Consider the following 21,226-nt stretch of genomic DNA (forward strand, 5'->3'; position numbering starts at 1 on the left):
CTAGATTAGAAACTTCTGCGTTGCTTATATGAGAGCAATGGTTTTGGTGCAGAGGAATCCCAAGCTAGTGCTCTCCCTTTCATCCTCCACATGTTCCTGTTGGAATCTTGTCTTTGGATAATGAGATAACTCATATGCAGGTATGAAGTTTCCTAAGCACACTGAAGCTAGCCAGTTTGGGCCCTACAGCCCCGCCTGGCAGCCAGGCTGGAGCTGGTGGGGCCTGAGGCCTGGGATGTTCTGGCTCTCTGTGATCCATAAGAGCTGGGAATTGACTTCCCAAGCACACAGCAGAGGGAGGAGGCCGGAGTTTTGGAGCCATTTTGTTGAGGCTCGGATACATTGGCTGTGAAGGTCAGATGAATGTGAAGGAAACTAATCTGTACACTTTGTCGGCAAGGACTAGTTCAGCCTTCTCCCAGCTTTCTTCCTTAGGAATGAAGTGCCAATATTTTACTCAGGTGTATGGCAGTTACCCTTTGCTGCAACTTTGCTGTCCCGTTCAGGGCCACATATGCTGGTCCCTCTTCTTTGTATGCGCATGCTCTCTGGGTTAGATATGTTATCCCTTGAGCACAAGCCGTTAATATCAGCTCTGTGGGCCTGGGTGGTTTTGGCTTTGTGTACCTGTGTGTGTTTACATGCATGGGTTTCTTGTAGTGGGGCCTGGATCCTCTCCACAGCCCCCTGCGCCTGCCTGTGGGTGCTGCCCACTGCGCCATGCCCAGCTGCTGGGTGAGCACAGCCGGGTGCTGCCCCAGCTCGGCAATTGGGATCCCCACAGACGTGTGCCGGTCCGATTCCTTTCTGGGGGGAGGAAGGGGCAGCTGGTTTTGTTAAAATGCTTTGACTTCCTTGTAAACACTCCCACAGACTCGTGCGTTGTGTTTCAGGAGCCGTCAGCTCTGCCTGCATGAAGCAAGCCAGATGCCTGTGACTGGGGGAGAGTAAAGGAAAAGCTGCTGGGGGGTGTGAGGGGAAGGGGCAGGAGACACACAGCTTGGGGGGCTGCATCTGCCTGCCCCTGGGGCACAGTGAGCACCACGGGGCAGCCTGGGGCCAGCGTGCGGCCATCGGGTGCCTGCAGCACCGAAGCCAAAGGGCATCACCCCACTGCCCCAGCAACACCTGACACAGCCCACGGGTATCTGGATTTTGGCCTGAAAGCTCTAAGTTTTTGGGGAGGGTCTTCATGCAGCATTCATCTGTTTTTTGTTTTTGTTTTTTTTTTTTCTCACTTCCACTGCAGTGCACGGCTCTTTGCATTCAGCACCAACACAGGCACTGCAGCCAGCGGCTTTTTTGGCTGTGCCACTTCCCCCGACGGTGGGGATGCGTGCTCCAACATGAGGTGGGTGCCTTCTGGCATGCTCAGCAATTACTCACAGGCAGCTGGGCTGATACCAACCATTACAGCATACAAGGGAGATGCTTACATTGTCTCTCCCAACTGCCTAGGGTAGGAGATTAGGCTCCCTGCATCATCAGTGGCAAGAAAGTCCCCGGGGAGCCATTCAGAACATATTAACTTCCCACTCTGAATCATGCCCTGGAAGATGTGGTCTCATTATTGCCTGCATAAAGGTCAAGGGAAGATGAAGTTTGTTTGTTAATATTAAGCAGGATGGCTCTGTCCCTGCAATCAGCTTTGCTGGGTTCCTGAGGCTCGGGGCTGCTCTGCCAGAGAAGCTCCCATGGCAGAGCCGTGTGCCAGGCAAGCAGCTGGCTGCGGGGCTCCACGTGCAGAGAAGAAACCGGTGCAGGAGCTGAAAATGAAAAAATAGAGAGAAAAAAAAAATATATATATATATTGGGAGACCTGGGTAAGAGCTGGTGCTTTTAATATTGTATTTTTACAGCCAGTACTCTCGAAATGAATATCTAGCAGCAGAAGTGAAAATATATATATATTTTTTTAATTAAACAAATAGAAAAAAAAAAAAAAGAGAGAGAGAGACGAGGGGAGCTCGCTCCCGCATTCCTCATCTCCTTTGTCGCAGGGGCTTCCTCGGAGAGGAGCGGAGCGCAGCGGGCGGGCACCACTGCCCTCTGCCGGGGCCGCGCTCCGGGCTCCCCGGGGCCGCAGCAGCACGGACGGGGCTGCAGCCCCCACCTCGGAGCCGCTGTGCCCCCCCGGCTGCTCCTCTGCGAGCAGCGTGGCCGAGTTTTGCAGAACTGCATTTTTTTTTATTATTATTATTATTTTTTTTAATTTTGACACACACTCACAAAACCCATCCCACGCGCGGGAGCTGTTTCGGTGCCTCTTGGATATTCATTTTGCATGGCTTGGATAAACGAGTGACCTGTGGGGGTTTTGGGGGAGCATTTGTTGTAGCTGCACCTGGGGAAAGGTGCTGCTCTCCTGCCCTTTGCTGTGCACCCAGGGATCCCCCAGAGCAGTGCCCGTGCCAGGCAGCACTGGCACCAGTGGGAAAGGCAGAAGGCGAAGCTCTGAACCTGTCCCCTGCCAAAGCAGCAGGGCCGAATGCCCTCATGCCAGGCAGATCTTGGGTGTCAAAAGGCTAAAGCTGTGCCCTGGCTTGACAAAAACCTCTGCTTGGAGCTGCCTTTGGAGGGAAGCAGCCCCGCGTGGCTCCCCGGTGCAGCATCACCCCGCAGCCCCGGCCAGCCTGCAGCAGCACGCTGCGTGCCTGGCCTGAGGGCAAGACGCGCTCCACCTTCCCTCCACGCACGCAGCACCTCGGCTGCAAAAATGCAAAAAAGTCCTCGCTGCCCCAGCGATACGCATCTCCTCCAGCTGAGAAAACACCACCAGCTATTTTGCAGCGAGCGCACGCCGCAGCCAGGAACTCCCACTGCAGCACCTGGCTGCAGCACCGGCGGCCGGCTCGGGGCTCCCACGCCACCGCAGGAGCCAGCTGAGCCAGTCTGGGTGGGGAGCCCGGCACCCCGCCAGGGCCCACCCGCCCGCGGCACCCAGCACCCCACTGTGCACCTGCACGGCTCCGCGGGGTGCTGCCTGCCCCCCGGGGCTCCCCGCTGGGGCTGCTGGCACCGGCTCAGTTTGCTGGCGCGTGCTTTGAAAGCTCACCTTGCCTGTTTTGGAACCGCATAAAATTTTGGGAGGGCTGGGGGCAAACGTGAGCGCAGCCCCCAGCAGTGGGTAGGTGCCCACCGCAGCACAGGGCTTTGCTATGGGGGTGTTTTACAAGGAGATGGAGAGGATGTGCTGGCAGTGCTCCTGCAGGATCTGGTGCTCAGCTCACATGGGCTCCCTGCTCTCACCAAGCTGCTCCTCTTGCTCAACCGTGCCCTGGCCTCCAGGTCCCTGCTGTGGCCTGCAGGGAGACCCGAGGGAAGGGCGCCCAAACCGCTCCGGTGTGCACAACGGTGTGAGCAGGCTGCTCAGCTGCAAGGTGAGGACATGCAGATGTCAGGCGTTTGTTCTCAGCTTCTCAGCCTTCAGTCTGAGCATTTCCTAGTGCTGTCATACCTGGCCATCTTCTGTCCATGGCTGCACTTTTCTGTGCCCCATCAGCAGCTGCAAGATGAGCAGCTCTGAAAGGGAAGCTGCTGGGGGAGATCCCTTAGAAGAGCTTTGAGCTATGCCCTAGAGCAGTGTTTTCTAATTTTCCAGGAGAGCCTCTGATTTCCTCCATTTTTTCCCGGCCTTCCTCAACATCATCCCAGGACACCTGCTGACTTCTTCCCATTTTCCTCCTGAAGTTGTTTTTGCCTGATTATTGTTTTTTTTCTGTTTGGTTAGTTTTTGTTTATGTTTTTGTTGTGTTCCTCCCCCTCCCCCCCAGTTCTTCTGTGAGCTTCTGATTCATTTGGCTTCTGATTCCTTGGAAATCGCCTCTGGAGACAATGCTGAAGATTTCTACACATGTGATCCAACTTCTTGGCTGCATAGCCCTCAGCGCTGCAATTGGGTAAGAAATGTTACAACAGATCCCAGTCCTCTGGAGCAGGGCTGTTAGGAAACAAAATATTGCACAGCCCTACGTGAAAAAAAGAAGAAAAAAAAAATCTCTTTGATTAATTAAAGGTGTGGGTGGATGCACAATTGCATCAAATTATCCATGCGTCATGGAGAAATGCGAGATAAATGCATCCACCCGTTGTGCCAAGGACGTGGTCAAGCAACCTGTGCTGAGCCTGGGGAGGAGATGCCAACCTGAAGGTACTTGCCAGTGTTGTCATGGGGGTGTCCTTCACCCAAACAGGAGCTGGAGGGTCACATCCAACACAGGGCGAGGTGCCGGTGGCACGAAGCCCAGCACCTCTCCCTGTGTTTGGCCCTCTGAAGGTGATGCAGGGCTCCTGCACGCCAACAAACAAGCAGCCCTGAGCGTTGGTGCGCATGAGCCGATCCCTTCCCTGCTGGAGTTTTGGCTGTAACCTCAGCCCCAAAGCCACAACCTCCTTGCTAAGCCCTGAGCAGGGCTTAGTTTGGGTGGGAGCAGCCTGTGGCCGCGCCTGCCTGTTGCTGAGGGCACAGCGACCTTACTTTGCTCTCCTTCAGAAAAGCTTCCTTCCAGCATAAAGTCCTCCAGGCAGCAAGACGGTTACTTCTGTTATAATGTATACTCCCCCCTTTATGTCTGCTTAATTATTGACTCGACATTGCTGTTTTAGGGGCACCGGGAAGCCAGTGTTTCACGGCTCCCAGCCAGCTGGGCTGTGCCCTGCACTGAAGGCTGAGGGCTTACGGTAAAAGCCCACGCACCGAACCCACGTGCTGGGGTTGCTCAGCCGTGGCAGCGGTGACTCGGCCAGCCGCAGCCAGGGGATGGGGCAACGCCTTCCACCCGGCCTTATCGTCTCACCCAAGGGAAAGCTATTAGCAAAGAGTAATTAAGACAAGTCAGGGACGGTCTGGCCATGGGCAGTGGCTGTCTGGGGTTATTTCAGACTTGCCTGGGAGGTAAGGAAATTGGACACGAACGAAAGCCCTTCTGGGGATGCCAGCAGGCAGATGGAGGTGGGCAGGTGGGGCAGTGGAAATGAAGGCACTTTGCGGCCCCTCAGGAGCAGACAGAGATGATGGAAATTTTATTTTTTTTAACTTTTTTTTTTGGTTGATGGTTTTGTAGTGGTGCCCCCCTGGCCGGGAAGCAGCACAGGGCTGCTGCCATTTCACAGGGGATGAAGCCCGGCCAGAGACAGGGGCTGGGAAGGCACCGAGCACACGCTGCAGCACCGTGGGCTCTGCTTCACACCTCCAAAACTGAGCTGCAGAAAATGGTCTATACTCATACAGGCAGACATCCTGGGCCAGGTTTTCCTTTTCGTTCATGCTGCTTTGGCTGGCTGTGAGCGAGAGAGGAGCAATGCTGGCTGGGGTTGCCAGCCAGGACGAAGGTCTGTGTGATGCTCCAGATCTGGCCTGTGCTCCCATGTAGCACCCTGCTTTTTTTCCCCTCCTATGGCTGGTGCAGAAAGGCCCTACACCTGACCCCTCTGGCCATTGATCCGATTAGCCCACAAGTGCCTGATTATCACAGCTACCACACCCCAGCATCATGGTGCCTGATGTGCAGCTGCTGAGGGAAGAGGAAGCAAAGAGTCCTCTTGTTTTTTTTTTTTCCTTAAAACTAAGATATCCTGAAGAAAGCACCAGCAGCAGTGCCGGCTCCTGGGCAGGTGGATGTGCCAGCAGCGAGCTGCACTTTGCACTCTGAAGGCAGCAGGGGAGAGCCCAAGGCAGCAGCACCGTGTGCTGGCGTTGCTGTTAGGTGGTGCTCACAGCCTGTCCAAAGAGGTGCTGAGGGCTGGTAGCTCCGCCACGCCACCCGGGGCACGGGCTGCCCAGCAGCAGCTTCTGACCTGGAAAATTTTCTCTTGCTGCTGGGCCCATCAGGAGAGCAGGAGATGTTTGTTATCATTTGTCTTGTGGCGCCAGCGGTTGAGCAAGAGGAGCCGTCATGCTGTGCGCATGCCACCGGGGCTCCCACCTAATCCTGCTGGGTGGAGGACTCGCTGCCTGGGGAATGCTCCTGGCACTGCACGTCCCGCCTTTGTTTCGGCGTAATTAGCGTGGAAAGGGAGAAAGGATGCAGTGCCTCGCACCTCAAGGGGAACCATTATGGATTGGTTGGGCTCCCAGAGCAATGTGATTTGTGGCTTTGTGCTCATTCCTCCCAAGAGGTGCTGCTACAGCTCCAGGCCACGTCGAGGCACTGGAAGAGTGGAGTCACGGGTTGCAGGGCTAACGCTGCAGCTCCCAGTGCAGAAAATCAAGCAAAAAGGGGAGGAACTTGCTGGTGGAGCTGCTGCAATATATGGGTTCAATACTTGGGGAAGCACAGGGCACAGCGAAGCAAAGATCCCTGTATGCTTTTTCCCATCCCTAATTGCCCATGGGGACCACGCTTGGGTGTGGGGATGGCTGTTGTAAAGCTGTTCGCTCAGAGCTCCTCAGGGCTAAAGTGACATTTGGTGACAAAGTCCTTCCCTGCAGCTGTGGAAACCCATCTGGCAGAGCAAGAACTGATAGGCGCACACTAGAGCTGCTTTCAGAGCTCTTGAGAGGGGGAGAAAAAAGGGAAAAAAAAGGGGAAAAAGCATTGTGTGGAGAGGCTGAGCTTTCCCTGCCCGGCCCCTGTGCTCAGAGGAGCTGTAGGCAGGTAACTGTCACGGAGCAGATAGACATGAAACCACTCAGCTCCTCCTGCCTCACCCAGGGCCAGAAGGGTTTTTTGAAAACAAAAATAAAGGGAAAATTCAGTCTCCACCCATCCACCCAATTTGGCCGGCAAATCAAATGAAACAATCTGAGCGCTGGCACCATCGGAGCAGTGAAATGCCAGCGCCCAGCCTCGCACATGAGGTGTCGAAACAAAACGAGGTGAACAAACAACCCCCGGGAGCCTGGGGGCACCGACCTGCTTTTAAGATGCTGGTGGGTTGTTTTCCCCTGCGTGGCAGTGGCGGCAACCCCTGTGTCCCCCCCGGAACCAGGCTCCCATCCCCATAGTGCCTGGGCTGATGGGGTTTGGGGGTACAGGGCCATGCGGGAGCGCCTGTCACTGCTGGTGGTTTTTGGGGACATCCCAGTGTGGCCAGCTCCATACTCAGCTCCTGCATCGGGGCTGGGGCACAACCCAAAGGGGGGACATTGTCCTCTTTTAAAAGCCATGAGTGGGATCATAAAAAAAATTTCTTCCCAGCCTTTGCTACACCCCACTTAAAGCACTGGAGGTGCATCTCCAGCTCTTTCCACCTTCTGTCTCATGGCCGTCAGAGCAATTGCTTTCATTTCTAGGATTCGGGAGGGCTGGAGCTGCCAAACCACCTTGGTGGCCCCATCTCCAGCAGGGCCCAGCCTTCAGCTGATGCTCCCATCGGGAGCACTATGAGGAGGCAGCGGTGGCACTGTGCGGCACTGGGAGGCCACCATGCAGTTGGGCCAGCACAGTGCTACGTGTTTCCCCCCAAACCTGGGAGCGAAGCCACCTTACAGCCATTTTGAAGCCACGAAAAGTGTGGTGTGTTTTTTTTTCATGGTGTTTTTCCCTGGGAGCAGAGCCGTTGGGCTCGCACGCGAGGCAGCGCAGAGGCTGCTTATCGGCTCACCCCATCACGGCTGCAGCCCGGTGCTGCCGCTGCCATCTCCGCCGTTAATCTCATTACAAATAAAGGAGGGGTAGAAGCTAAACTGAGCTCATGTTAATTCCCCCTGCCCTGCCCTGCTCAACCTCAGGAAATACCTCCTGGAACTGCCATGCTCGTTACCCAAACCAGCCCTGGAAGTGATCATTAATGTCCTGCTCCCTTGCCAAGCCTGCCTGCTCGCCAGCCCAGATTCGGTCACCCCTGGGACCCCTGCATCCCCCAGCTCCTCGGAGAGCCCCTGCTCTCTGCCTTACCCTGAAACCAAGGCGAGAGGGGCCAGGCAGCTCTCCCAGTTGCCTATTTTGCTTTCCCAAGTTCCTGTCTTTTGCTGGGCATATTTTCAGAAGGGTTGGATGGTGGCCAGGGGTTAGGACATTTTTAAATTATTATTTTTTTTTTTCATATAATAAATCTTTGCTAAAGGACAAGGAAACAAATCCTGTGCCAGCTTTCACCATATGTTTAAAACAAGATAAAAGTAATGCCGGGTTGGACATGGCATCCACCAGACCTGCCAAGACAGCAGTTTGCTGGTGTGCTGTGTGCTCTGGGGATGGAGGAGCCGTGCTCCAGGAGGCTGTGGGGGCCCTGCCATCCTCAGTGTTATCTGTATTCATGCAGATACAGACATACAAGCACCCATCTGCACTTGGGCAAGAGCACCATGTTGAGGGTCATACCCTGATGCACAGACAAGCTGCAACACTTCCCCCAGGAAAAGGTGGCTCTTGCAGGTAGGTGGTGGGGTGTGGGCGTAGGACCAGTTGCAGAAACAAAAGACGTGAATGCTTCTTTCCTTTTTTTAATAAAGTTCTTCCCCAAAACGTGACTAGCCCATTTTTTCCTCATTGCCAGCACTATTAGAGCCAGCTGTTTTGTTTTTTTTTTTTGCCCCCCAGGTTGGGCAAGGGTGTGGACAAGAGGAAACAATCTTTTTTTTTTTTTTTTTTTTTTTTTAATGATGGATTTTCATGGGAAGACCTTGGGCTGCCTGCGAGAGCTCGGGCTGGCTCTACCCTGGTTTAACCAGGAGCGATGAGCAGGGCTCGGTGCAAATTCCATCTCCTTCACATCTCCTGGCCAAGTCTCTGCTGCTTGCAGACACTCAGAAGCTCTTAATTCCACCTGGCAAACGTGTCCGGGCTCTGCCACCTCCCACCACCAGCACCTCGGGCCAGGAGGACCCTTGGATGGAGACTGGGCAGCCTTTAATATCGGTGGGGAGATGGTGCCACCCAAATTGCCCACTGACAGAGCAGAGGAGAGAATACAGCAAGAGAGATGCTGCTGCAAGGTGGGATGGAGCTGGGGGGGTCTTCAGTTGTTCTGGCTGCTGTCAGGGCTCATCCCCGGATCTCCAGTAGGCAGCAAAGCTGCTGTATGCCTTTGGGCCATCAGCCTGGCTCCTGCAAAGAAAGGGCACATACAAAAGGTCCGACTACATGATGGTTTATAAGCCTATCACGCCCCGGGTTGGAACTAATGGGGTTTAGACACCACCCAGCAGAGCTGCTGCAGACTGACATGTCCGCATGGCCCTGAGCCTCCGCAGCAACCCTGGGAGGTTCAGCAGCTTAAAATTAGCACCACAAAGCCTGCCTGGCTAATGCCCATGGGCACGCCCAGGTTTTATTAGCCTCTGCAGCCACTGGTACACCACCAGCTCGAGGCGTTTCAGCCTTGACTGTGAATTCAGGAATTTGTAAATACCCCACGGCATCCCTTTTGCCCGCAGCTTCCTCATGCTGCCGATGCCCAGCTGCCTGCACAGAGCACCCCGGGTAAGGGGTGATCACCCTGGGCTCGGGGACACGTGGCTGTCAAAGCAAACCCCAAATCCTCGCTAACGAGGAGCCCCTGCACCGAGGATCACCTCACCATGCAGCACTTCCAGAGCGAGCACCACACCCAGGCACTTGCACCCTCTTACTTTGTTTTCAAACACTGCTGAAATCTATTATGTTGTTTCCTTTACGAGCTTTTTTCTCCCCCCCTTTTTTTTTTGACTGTCATAAATCAACGCTGCTAATCCAGCCTGCATATATTGCTAGGACTAGGAGGGGTACGCTGCCGTTAACAAGAAACCCAGACATTGTTCGTGCATCTCCGTTTTCCAACCACACCTACTGCGGGTGATAGATCTGGGGCACATCTAACAAAGGGCCAGGGATCCTTTTGGAGGCTCAGCCAAGGCTGGAGGAGCTCAGAGCTGGCCCTGGAGCTGCCAGGCTTGCTGTGAACTGCACATCAGCTTCAGTGCAGTGCCTCGGTGTGGGCCATTTCTCAATGGCCAGGCCACCCTGACACAAAAGACACAAAAGCCTTCATTGCATTTTTGGTGCACGGCCCAGCCTTGCTCCCACCAGGCTACGGTGTATGAATAAACCTGTCTCCCACCTCTGCTGTTGCCACAGAAATAAAAATCCTCTTCTGAGCGAGACTTGGCTGGAGCAGAGCGCAGGCTAAGCAGCAAACAAGAAAAGTGCCTTTGAGTCTCTGCTTTCCTGCTTCCTGCAGCCCAGCACCGACCACAGGCAGCTCTTGGTGGCACAGAGGGACAAGTGGCACAGCCCAGGCTGCTTGGGGTCCTCCCTCATCCTTGGAATTTAGGGCTGGTGTCACTTGTGATTGCAGTCAAGTCCCCAAGAGCTGCATCCTCTGGTGCTCCCCCAGCACGTTGGATGCGTGTGTCTGGGGCCAGGAACCCCAAAGGGAGAGGCACCATCATGAGACACCCTGTGCATCCCCCAATCTCCCCTTCTCCTGCTTGGATAAAGAAAGACAGAGACAAACCCAGATGTTGTGTTTAGTTTAGTTTAGTTTATTTCCCCTGGATTTAGACACAGCTCTGGCTAACCACCGCAGCAGCAAACCAACCCCAGCCTGCGAGGGGAGCAGCACAAACTGGGGCCGAGGGTGCAGCAAGCAGGAGCCAAGCCTGGGAGGCAACAGCATGGCGGGGACAGGGGCCAACACCTGATTTAAGTCCTTGAAATGCAGAGGGGTGCAGAAAAGGACTGAGAAAATGCCAAGCAAATGCAGCAGGGAGGTAAGCAAAGCTGCCTGGGGAGGTGAGCCCCAGCCAAGCCCCCTGAGGTGCTTTCTGCAGAGGTCAGAAGCCTTGCTGGAAATTCAAAAGCAAGGATTGCTTCAGCCTGCTTTTTGGGAACTGCTTTCTAGCAGCAGTTGGGTCAAAATGAAAGCTGTCCCTGGGTCTGGGGTGCAGGCAGTTCCGAGACTTCAGTGCTTGTTGTGACTCAGGTGAGGGCTGCTCTGGTCCCATGCACAGGAGTTAATTTAAAGGTGGGCGAGCCATGATTTACTAGCTCAGCAGCAGGTGCTGGCAGGGTAAATTTCTTGTGCTAAGCAGCATGTGCTTTCACAACAACACCCTCAGACTGTGTCAGAAATACTCTGAGCAAGTAGATGCTGCCATGCCATAAACATCTGCAGCTTCTGCACTGTCAGGATGGGAGGATGCAGACAGGGCACCCAGCATACAAAGCAGCATCGTGATCATCCAACATCACAGCACTGTAACATCCCTGAGACTTGCAGCTGCTTTTGAACATGCACCTGGAAACCACGACTTGTAACCTTGGGTTTTACCAGCAGCAGCAGCAGCAGGGGCTGGCAGCTCACAGGATGGATGTGGAGCAGTTTCCAGGATGGGAAGAACAGCCACAACCAGTGCTCCAGTTTCTCCCAGGGCAGCACTGATGAGTCTTCAGCTCTTGGCAGGGACAGGGAGAGGGGTCCATCAACACACCTGCAACATTTCTCTAGCAGAGGCTAAAGAGAAGCAGCATCTTCTGGCTGAGGAATTAAAACAGGGGATGCAGTGGGCCTGAATGGGTCCTGGGCAGTGCTAGGGAAGGACAGGGAACCTCAGCAGCAGAGTCAGTCCCAGCAGGAGATGCTGGCACAGGGATGAGGGGTCCCAGCAAGAGCTGTGCTAAACACAGAAGAGGCACTCCTGAAAACTCCACAATCATATTAACCTGTTAATTTATACAGCATCTCTGTACAAAAATAGAAAGGTTCTAATAAGATTAACAATATTAAATAAATATTTAATAGAAAAAGTCTTTGGCCTAGTTCATAGCTCATCCTTTGGGTTGATGTTCATTTCACTGGGTCCTAGATGCTCCTGGTCCAACATCGCGATCACTTCATCTGCCTGGATTCGCTCCTGCAAGAGGGCAAGGAAAGAAAACCACAATAGCAGAGCTTCAGTGCCCACCCTCAGCTCATTCAGCAGCTCAGCCTGCTGGCAGTAGCCACAGCAAACAGTTCATCCCAGGACCAGCAGTGCAGTCAGGAGGGCAGGACGCAGCCTGGGACTTGTCCTGGGGATTTGCTGGACAGAATGAACCCCATCACTCTGCACCTCGATACCTAATTCCCAAAGGGATGGGGCAGAGCTGACGCACTGTGGGTCCCTTCTCACACTTCATTAACAGCCACAGGCAGCCATCCCGTGTGTGTCTACCAAGATTTCCAGCTCCCCGGGCAGGGCTGATCTCCTACCACACATGCACCAAGCACAGAGGAGCTGCAGCTGGCACCAAAATGCACAGACAACAAGGTGCATGTCTGAAATAAGCTTCTCCCAAAATGTCATGGCCCACCAGCTGGCCCAACACGGGGCGCTCACGAGGCAAAGGCACAAGGGTTTGGTTTGGTCTTTCATCGCAGAAGGTGCTCCCGTTCATCGGGCTGTTGGCCACTAGGTGTCAGAAATGGCCAGCCCCAGCCCTGTGCACAACCCTCCTGCATCCTGCTCAGCATCCCTGGGTGCCCAGGAAAACGGGGCCAGCAGATAAAACTGCTCTGGGGTCTCCCAGCAGCTCCTCCCTCCTCACATCCTGGGGTGCCACTGATGGGAATGCTGCCGTGGGGAGTTTGATGGGGGGAAAATAGATGTGGTGGGACTGGAGACTAGGGATGCTCTGGGTTCCTTGGGGATGCTGGGTTTCCCCCCGGCTCCCTTCACGTGGTGCTGGAGGGACTCACCAGCTCTCTGTAAAGTGGGTCCAGGGTAAACCAGAGAGCCACAGCACACCGCTGCCCTTTGGTAACTGCCTTCACCCCGTGGGGGTTCTCGCCGCCCGATGAGAAGCTGATCATTCGCCCGCACTTTGGCTTGATGGACGCCTGCAGGAAAATAGGCAAGGACAGGATGACAAAGGGCAGTGCGGCTGCTTGCACTGGCCGTGTCTGGGCTCCCTTTGGGCCTGGGACCAGCTGGGTGTCTCTGCATCACCCCAGGACCCTGGGAGCTGCTCAGGAGGACATGAGGAGCTCTGGGCACAGCTCACAGTGTGTCAAACCCACTCTCGTCTCTCCTCCGTGTCCACAGCAGGGATCCTGCAGGAGCTCAGGGACAGACATGCTGACAAAACCAACCCTTAGGCACCGGTCTTGGGTAGACTCTGTGTGCTCTCCAGCACCTTCCAGGCTCCAGAGCCCCAGCACAGTGCCTAGACCCGATGCCCAAGCACACAGGGGGCACAAATGGGACTCTCGGGGACTTGGTGTCCACAGCTGTGACCTGCTCTGGAGCAAGGCCTGGGCCAGGCCAGGCTTTTGCAGTGTGTCCCACAGCACCAGGGCCACTGCTTCATGCAGGACGGGACTAGCCAAGGACAGAGGCACTGTGCATGCTCTGAGGCATCACCTCATGTTTGGCCACGAGATGGGGTGGGAGCTCAGCGGTCCTCCAGGCAGGGACATTTCTCAGCCTGCTCCAGCAGCTTCTCCCTGCTGGTTGTCTCAGCCATCCCTCTGCCCGATGGAGGTGGTGCGAGCCCCTCATCTGCAGATTGCTTGACCAGGAAAGGCACAGGAGCTGCCTCCGAAATTACCTCCCACCATCAGCTCGCAGCAGCTCAGCCAGGAAAGCACACCGACTCACCGTCACGGTTTTGGCATCCATCTCGGTGAAGATGAACTCGCCGCCTTCAAAATCTGCATTCATGTAGAGGAGGGCACTGGGGGAAAAAGCAGGAGAGCCCTGTGGTGGTGGCTCCTCTGGGGCTATTTCTGAGAGGGGGGACAAGCCTCTATACTTACTCTCCCATCAGGGGGCAATTCCCAAAATGGTGACATTTGGGTCACACCAGCTTTCACCCTTCTGTTTTGCACCCATATACCTCACAGAGGTACAGTACTGTAGGCCACAGCTGGGCCCTAAAATACTGCAGAGCCTTTACAGTTAAACCCTGGCTCGAAGCTTAGCTGTGATGCCTGTTACCACCCGAAATGACCTTCTGGGATGCACCAGCTTTGGGGTTTACAGCCTTGGAGCAGCGTGCCCAGCCACTGGGGCAGCCCCATCCTTCCTACCTGTAATCCCGAAAGGTGTAGGCCGGAGGCTCCTTCCAGCACTCGTTGGCCTCAGGGTCCAGCAGGCAGTTGTCAGCGTGGATGGGGTGGCTCAGATCGTTCCTCCTCTCCTGCTGGCCTAGGCAGGACCATGAGGAAGAAGGGGGAAGGAGATGGGGTGGATGAGATGGCAGTGCCACGATCTGTGGGCTCTGACATGGGATGGGGAGCTTGCCCAGCCCCACTGCGGGTGTTCACAGGTGAGAGGAGGAAAGGAAATGCTGGGGAGGAAAAAGCCAGATCTGAGGGGTGAGATCTGCACAGCTTGGCTTGTTCATTACTGCTGGGGGGAGAGATGGGGGAATGGAAAGGAGAAGGAACGGTGAGAGAGGGAAAGAGAAGAGAGGAGAAAAGAGGGAGAGTTGGAGACACAAACAGCAAGAGACACCCCAGAAGAGCTATCTGGGACAGCAATGCCCGCCCTTTGCTGCTGAGGGGACAGTGACTTTGCCCAGCCCTTGGCCACCAGTTCAAGCACCGGACAAAACAGAGAAACTCCCCGACTTGTGTCCCCTCTCAAAATGCCATCACCCCCCACGGGGGTCTCAAACCTTCCCACCCAGCCTGCTGCCACCCCCGAGCCTCACCGGAGAGAGCGGTGCGGCACACCAGGTGCGTGTAGGAGAAGTAGAGCGTGGAGTTCAGCATGAAGTAGGACTCGACGATCCTGCGGGCCTTCTCGCTGATGTCGTAGAAGAGCCGGGCGCTCTTCAGCGGGACGCGGCCCTCGTAGCCGTACTGGGCAGGGACAAGGGGCGAGGGGGTCAGCACCGTGCTGGCCGCAGAGGAGGGCATGGATTTGAGAGGGAGGGAGCTCTACCTTGAGGGCTTTGAGGACAGTGGCTCCTTCAAATCTCTCGTTCGGGGTGTGGGGGGAGGTTTTGCCCCGGTAACCGTCTCCAGCCAACATTATCCCCTGCCAGGAAAGACAGGAACATGAGTGAGGGGTGAGCTGGTTCCCCAGGGGAGGAGGAGCTGCAATGGGATGTTCTTCCCCAGATGTTCTTCTCCAGACCCAGTCACTGATGGATTAGAAAGCTCCACCAACATTGTGGATGTACATCCGTATCCTCTGGTGCTGTGTACAACATGGGGCAAAGAGCTCTCTCTCTGTACTCTCTGTCTTGCAGCATGCTTGCTGCACCATATAAGGTGGAGGAACAGCTGCTTTGCTGGAGCTACAGGTGCACTAAATGTCTGACCACTCACCACTAGCATCACAACATCATTTGCATTGCCCAGGAGGAAGGAACAAACCCAGAGCCTCCCCATGAACGGATAAAATTCAGCTCTGACAAACCAAACTGCTGGGGAGGGCATCAAAGACCCAGCCCGTGGGGCAGTCACGTCCCTCCCAAGGGCATTGCCACTCACACTGGCCACCCTGTGAAGCTCTCGGCACTGCTCCTCCGAGATGACGTTGTCCAGCAGCACTCGCTGGGTGCCGTTCAGCTGCTGTGAGTTGTAGACAAACTTCACGTCGCTGTAGAGAAGCGGACCCCCTGATGGAAAGAGAGAGACAAAACAACCCTGCTGAACATGACCTGGCCTCGTGGACATCTTGTACCATGGCCAAGGGCCAGCTGGAGTCACCCGGGTGCACTTCCAGGGAAACGACTTCACAGCAGAAAGCAGAGTTTGGCTTCACATCAACAACAGAAGAAACAGAAGCAATGGAAACACTCAGAGGTGAAATCAATTCGCCGCTAGAGCATCAGAGTTTTCCACTTTCTCATTAGCTGCGCCTTGCAAACGCAGGGACAGGACACAATGACAGACAGACACCGGCTAACCTGGCTCTCCTGCCCAGCAGCCAGGGTAAGCAGAGGCTCTGAGTTTCCATTGCATTGGCTTTGTGTGGCTCTCACTGGCTTGGCATGCAAAGTCATTCTGCAAGTGTCATCAGGGAGGATTTTTGTCTTTTACCTTTGTAGAAAAGCTGAGATGTGGGGGAGTTTGCAGCAAGCTTTGCTTGTGCTCAGTCCAACTGGTGGCTGTTCTTGCATGCTGCTGGTCTACCAAATGAGCTTCACCACGTGCAGGGTAAATGGGCAAAAAGCAGAGGGGGGTTAGCTCCTTGCAACAAGCCTTGGATTTTCCTGATCAAAAAATGCGGTGAGGCCACTAATTCACCGCCTTCTGAAGCCTCTTCCTCTCATTTCCCCTAAGACAGCCGATGAAAGAATTGGCCATATCAATTAAATCCTAAACCAGGTGTTTCTCCAGGAGGAAGGTGAAGTCATGGGAAAAATTATCTGTAGTCACAGAGGACTGTAAAACAGAGGAAGCGGAGGCACTGAGCTCCTCTCATCATGTGGCACAATGAAGCTTCTCACAGGCCTGAAAGCAGAGCTCCACCACCAGCCCACGGCTTCATTTCTAAAGAGTTCCTTGGAAACGGAAGAGATGGGATGTCCCTCACGTCCACTTTGCTGCATGATAATAACATTTATTATAAATGCAGCTGGATCAGAAACAGAGTGCTGCAATCCAAACTTCTGGCACAGCCCAGCCCAGGGCTGAGTTTTCCAGCTGGGATGTTGCACATAAAGATATAGATATAGGATGTAGACATCGGCCACCAGGATCAATCTATCAGAAGGAGATTTGAAAATGTCCAGCAGGTTTACAAGCTCCTGCTAACTGTGCCACAGAGCAGCCTAGGGAAGACACCTGCTCTCCGCACCATTTCTGCCTCTTGTCCATCAGCTGAAACAAGCTCTGCTGTCTTGTATCAGGACATGGGCACTCTGGTAAATCATAGCAGCCAGTAAACCTCACTTGTCTCCATCTACACACAAAGAGAGGGGTGCTGCTTTTTTTTGCAAGGTGTCTTTTTTTTTTTTTTTTTTGCACACAATGATTTGTGCTAAGAAACCATGGTTAGCTCAAACCTTCTCAAACTCTTTGCCCCATGGCACTACTCTGTGAGCTGCAGCATCGCTTTTCTTTCTCAGTTGCTGGGCAGATTCAGGTACAGAAGACAAATAAAGCTTTGGAAATGGGAACCAGGTGTCCAGGCTCTCATATTGTGGTTTATTTAGTCTCTCGTTTTCACAGTTCTATATCGAGTTTGTCTTGGTCAATGTCCTGTCACTTAAGTCTTCAGTTTTAAAAACAACATGATAATAGCAATATTTCATGGTAATATTTCCGAACCCTGACTGCCCTGAACCAGGTGAGACATGGGACCAGCACCAGGACTAGACAGAGCTCCTTTACTCTCCCACAACCACGTTCCTTTCTGCTCTGCCCTGATTCAGAGCATACGACATGTTAACCCATTGAACAATTCTCGGCCAACATGTTCTCACTGTCCTTTGAACCCAGCAGGGATGGGTAGGGATTATTTCAAACCAATGCCCACACTCTGGGCTCTCTGGTACATACATCATGGCCTGCTGGGTTTGCACAGTTCCCAAAGTTAAAATTGCAATGGGGGCAAGATTATTGTGGAAGACAGTCCCAGGATCCAAGGCTGACAACAAAAGATGAGACACACATGAAAAACACCCCAAAGAAACTGGGGAATTCTTTGGACTTTTGGGAGTGAGGGGAAGGGGCGAAAGAGCTAAGTATAGAAGAGAAGCACAAAATTAAAATACACCATTCTTTTTATCTTTTGACCTTTTCTCTCTTTTTCCAAATGAAAAAAGAGGGAAACAAAAAGAAACAAAGCAGCTGGGCAGACAAAAATCCTTTTTTTTTGAAGGGTTTCAGTTTTCTTTGTAAACTTGAAAACATTCTTCAGCTAAACCAGCAAGCGTAAAAGCACAGCACCAAGAAAGACATACTCTGAAATTATTTGGTTACAAAGGCAAACAAACCAACTAATATAAATCAGACAGCTCTTGGCTTAAGAAGCTCTTCAAGATCTTCCTCTGGTATTTTCCTTCTTTATGTGTATGGCTAAAGAAGGGATAACAAGACTCTAAACAAGGTACTGAGCAGCTGGGGACAACTTGGACCACAAAAGCTGTGAAATTCCCACAAAACTATGACCATCCCTTGCATTACAAGGAGGTTTAATTGCCTGCTACTGTGAAGCTGGCCCACTAGAAACATAGAACACCTCTTGGCTTGAGATCTTGTTGTTTTGCACTGAGAAGCATGCATCAGTATTTGGCCACAATCTAATTCTTCTAAACTGTTACGTCTGTTAGTAAATGTTATGGTATTTTCCGTGGCTGTTAAGAATGTGCTGAAATCAGTTGAAAATTCTACCAACAGACCTTGAAACCAAGTTATTTGGTGTTAGCCAAAACATGATACCACAAACCAGGCTGCAAACAAAAAAAGTTTGTGAAGATGGTGTGATCCAGCACATTAGCAAAGCCAGAGTTCCCCAAATCTAAGCCTACAGCATCCATCCTACAGCAGCCTGGACAACAGGGAACATCTCTTAAAAGCATCTGGAGGAAAAATTACTGTTTGTGGGTGCCACATCCCCATGGGGAGGTCCAAGCTTCCCAGCTCTGCATGTTAGGGCTCTGCGCTGAAGAGCTCAGCAGGTAGCAAAGCAGGTCCAAGAGCAGAGCAGTGCTGCTGGGACCCACAGAGCTACCATCAAAGCTTGTCTCTTATAAAAAGCTTCAACCCCCCTGGTAGGACTGGCCATCATTGCTCATCTGCCAGCCTTTGCAGTCTGTAGTCTCTAGCAATAGAAAAAAACTTCTGATTTTGTTGAAAAAAAAAAAAAAACCTTCATTAGACTTACCCTCCTTCAGCTCTCGGTCTGGTTTCGGTGTGGGTTTCTTTGCTAGGGACAGCCTGGGCCCTTCCTCTGGTTCATTGCTAATACTTGATGGGACACTGAGGAGCAAGAGAAAAGAGGAACATCATGACTTTTCTCCAGGTCTGGGAGTTACGTTGTTATGCATCTCTTGGAAACCAACACATGAAAAAAATGGGCAAACTGGTACTTACCTGTGCTCGTCCTGGCGGGCGCCATACCTCTTCCAGTAGTTCTGTGGGAAAAGGGAGAGGTTGAGTTTTTTTAGTTTGATGGTCAGACTGAAGCCAGTCAGCTCTGCTTCACTCCTTTGCTCAGGCCCTCTGGTGCGGACTCATCCCACACCACCTGGGACAATTGCTTGGGGTGACCAAATGGAAAATTCAACCCAAACCTGAACTGGCATCGTAGCATGAGTACAGTGAGAGCCCAGCCTTCCCCATCCCACCCCATGGAGGAGGTCTCAGGACTGAAGGCTGAGACCTGGCAGGACACGAGGCAGGAGATGGACCTGGCTGCTCCTGCTCCTCCTTCACCAGCCCCCTCGTCTTGCCAACACCATTTTCCCACAGGGGACAAACAACCCAAGTTCCAGCTCCTGAGTCACCTACATGGGACTGGCTTTACAGGAGGGAGAGTGGCAAGGAGACCCTACAGCTGTGAACTCCCAGATGCCCTCCCAGCAGCAGACCCAGGTATTACCGGCTCCGTGTAGGCGAATCCCAGCCCGGCCGAAGCCACCTGCAGGAGGTGAGACTCCAGCTTATGGCGCCGCAGCAGTGCTTTTGCTTCCTGAAAGGCAGAAAGAAGGGGAGATGTTGCACGTGGAGCTTTCACCAGACACCTCTGCTTCAGCAGGGATTTGCTTTTCGTGCAACACCGCGACCTTATAGAATGTCATGCCTCAGAGCAACCCCAGGAAGCATGAATCCCTCAAAATACATCCATGCAGTGGAAACCCTGGAGAACCTCTAAATATCTGGTGACACGGGGAGCCCTGGATGTGGAGGTGAGTCCAGGCTGTTGGAGCAAGGTCCTTGGCTGGGATGTGTCTCAGTTTCCCTGTCCGCAGTGCAGGGCTGGGAGCCCTGTCCTGTCCTAAAGGAGCAGGGGGTGGGCTGCAGCATCACAGCCTGGGGTACTGGATGGGGACCATAAAGCACAGCTAGCTGGAAATCATCCACCAAAGGGTGTTTCTTTGAAATAAAAAAAATATGTAAACAAAACACTGGGCTTTCTCCTAGAAAATTACTTTACAAAGCAAAAATCAGTGCTTTTTTTTTTTTTTTTCCACAGAAAATTTCACAACACTGGAAACACTGAAATTATTTTCTCAACTTCATTTTTTTTTTCCTGGATGTGCTGTTTCAGGGGAGATTATAATTGTTCTTGTTTTCTTCTTTACCATTTCACTTTTCTTTTTTCATAATTTCACTGAAATCCATAGGGAATGGAAAATCCAGCTCCTTCCCACCTCTGCCAGGGGAACGAGCCTCAGCAGGGCTATGATGGGACGAGGAGCTTCTCTTCTGCATCGTGAGAAAGGCAGCCCAGGGGCCGCAAACAAAGATGCCCTGAACGGAGGAGAGGAAGCCTGGCCCATCGGGTGACTGAACAAACACTGTTTGGTTGCTTGACCCCAGCCTCACCCTGCGATAGCAAAGCTGCTCCCTGCCGAACAGGCTAAACACAACCCCAAGCCAGCTGCCAGCGACTTGAGAGTAACGCTGACATCCCCAGCTTCCCCTGGGAAAATATTTCCCAGCTTGCTCTTAACAGAAGTTGCCCTCTGCTCTTCATCGCATTCCTCCTCCACACGTCCTCCAGAGCACCAAGAGGAGAGGGGTTATGTCACTGAGGCACATGGCCATCACCCTCCCTGCCCTCATTTGGGTTTTGCTAAGCTGAAATCCCCACTTAAAGAAGCTTCTCCCTCGGGCTCTGGACTTGCACCTTTACAAGCAGTGCTGCCAGCTAGCCCAGCACCTCCACGTTTGCTTTCAGTGTGGGGAAGCTGCCAAGCTGCTGTTGTTTCCAGCTGATGTTTTTCCTAAAACCCTGCACCACGGGCCCATATGTGATGCTCACTCTCACCTTTCTGGGTTTGATGGTGCCTGGATCCATAGTACCTTCCAGGAGGCCCTCGTAGTAGCTTGCGTTCTCCAAGACGTCTTCATCGTCCGGGTGGAAGAGGAGGTAGGACCTGGCGCACTCCAGGGCTTTCACGTAGTCACCAACTGGGAGGCAACACAACAGTTTTTAGGAGGCCTTTCTCATGTGCAGCACCTCTCAGGGCTCTGGGGGTTTTCACCACCACATTAAACCTCTAAATTGGCAGAATACAAAATTTTTAAAAAGCCTGCCCACCGTGCACGAAGCACTACTGCCTCCTCCAACCTTTTTCCCACTGCATTGATGAATGAAGAAGTGTTTGGTCTGAATAGCAATTCTGACCCTCATCAGGAAGGAGCTGCTACCACGTGCCTGAGATACCAGAGTTCTGCCTGGATTTTCTTTCTTTCA

At 53.1% G+C, this 21,226-nt stretch overlaps 1 protein-coding gene across 1 annotated transcript in view; it reads right to left on the reverse strand.

Annotated features, from left to right (window-relative positions):
• Positions 1-10,384: 10,384 nt before the first annotated feature.
• The window catches only part of P3H2 (prolyl 3-hydroxylase 2), a 65,062-nt gene continuing 54,220 nt past the window's right edge, over positions 10,385-21,226 (reverse strand). Inside the window, exons 5-15 of the mRNA XM_005029602.5 lie at positions 20,798-20,940; positions 19,406-19,495; positions 18,898-18,938; positions 18,689-18,783; positions 15,346-15,473; positions 14,792-14,887; positions 14,559-14,709; positions 13,933-14,050; positions 13,502-13,577; positions 12,601-12,741; positions 10,385-11,776 (exon numbers count right to left, since the gene is read on the reverse strand). Coding sequence (XP_005029659.3) covers positions 11,684-11,776; positions 12,601-12,741; positions 13,502-13,577; positions 13,933-14,050; positions 14,559-14,709; positions 14,792-14,887; positions 15,346-15,473; positions 18,689-18,783; positions 18,898-18,938; positions 19,406-19,495; positions 20,798-20,940 — 1,172 coding nt within the window. The 3' untranslated portion in view covers positions 10,385-11,683. The remainder of the gene's footprint in view (positions 11,777-12,600; positions 12,742-13,501; positions 13,578-13,932; positions 14,051-14,558; positions 14,710-14,791; positions 14,888-15,345; positions 15,474-18,688; positions 18,784-18,897; positions 18,939-19,405; positions 19,496-20,797; positions 20,941-21,226) is intronic.

The sequence above is a fragment of the Anas platyrhynchos genome, chromosome 9, assembly GCF_047663525.1.
Source record: "Anas platyrhynchos isolate ZD024472 breed Pekin duck chromosome 9, IASCAAS_PekinDuck_T2T, whole genome shotgun sequence".
NCBI classification, from domain to species: domain Eukaryota; kingdom Metazoa; phylum Chordata; class Aves; order Anseriformes; family Anatidae; genus Anas; species Anas platyrhynchos.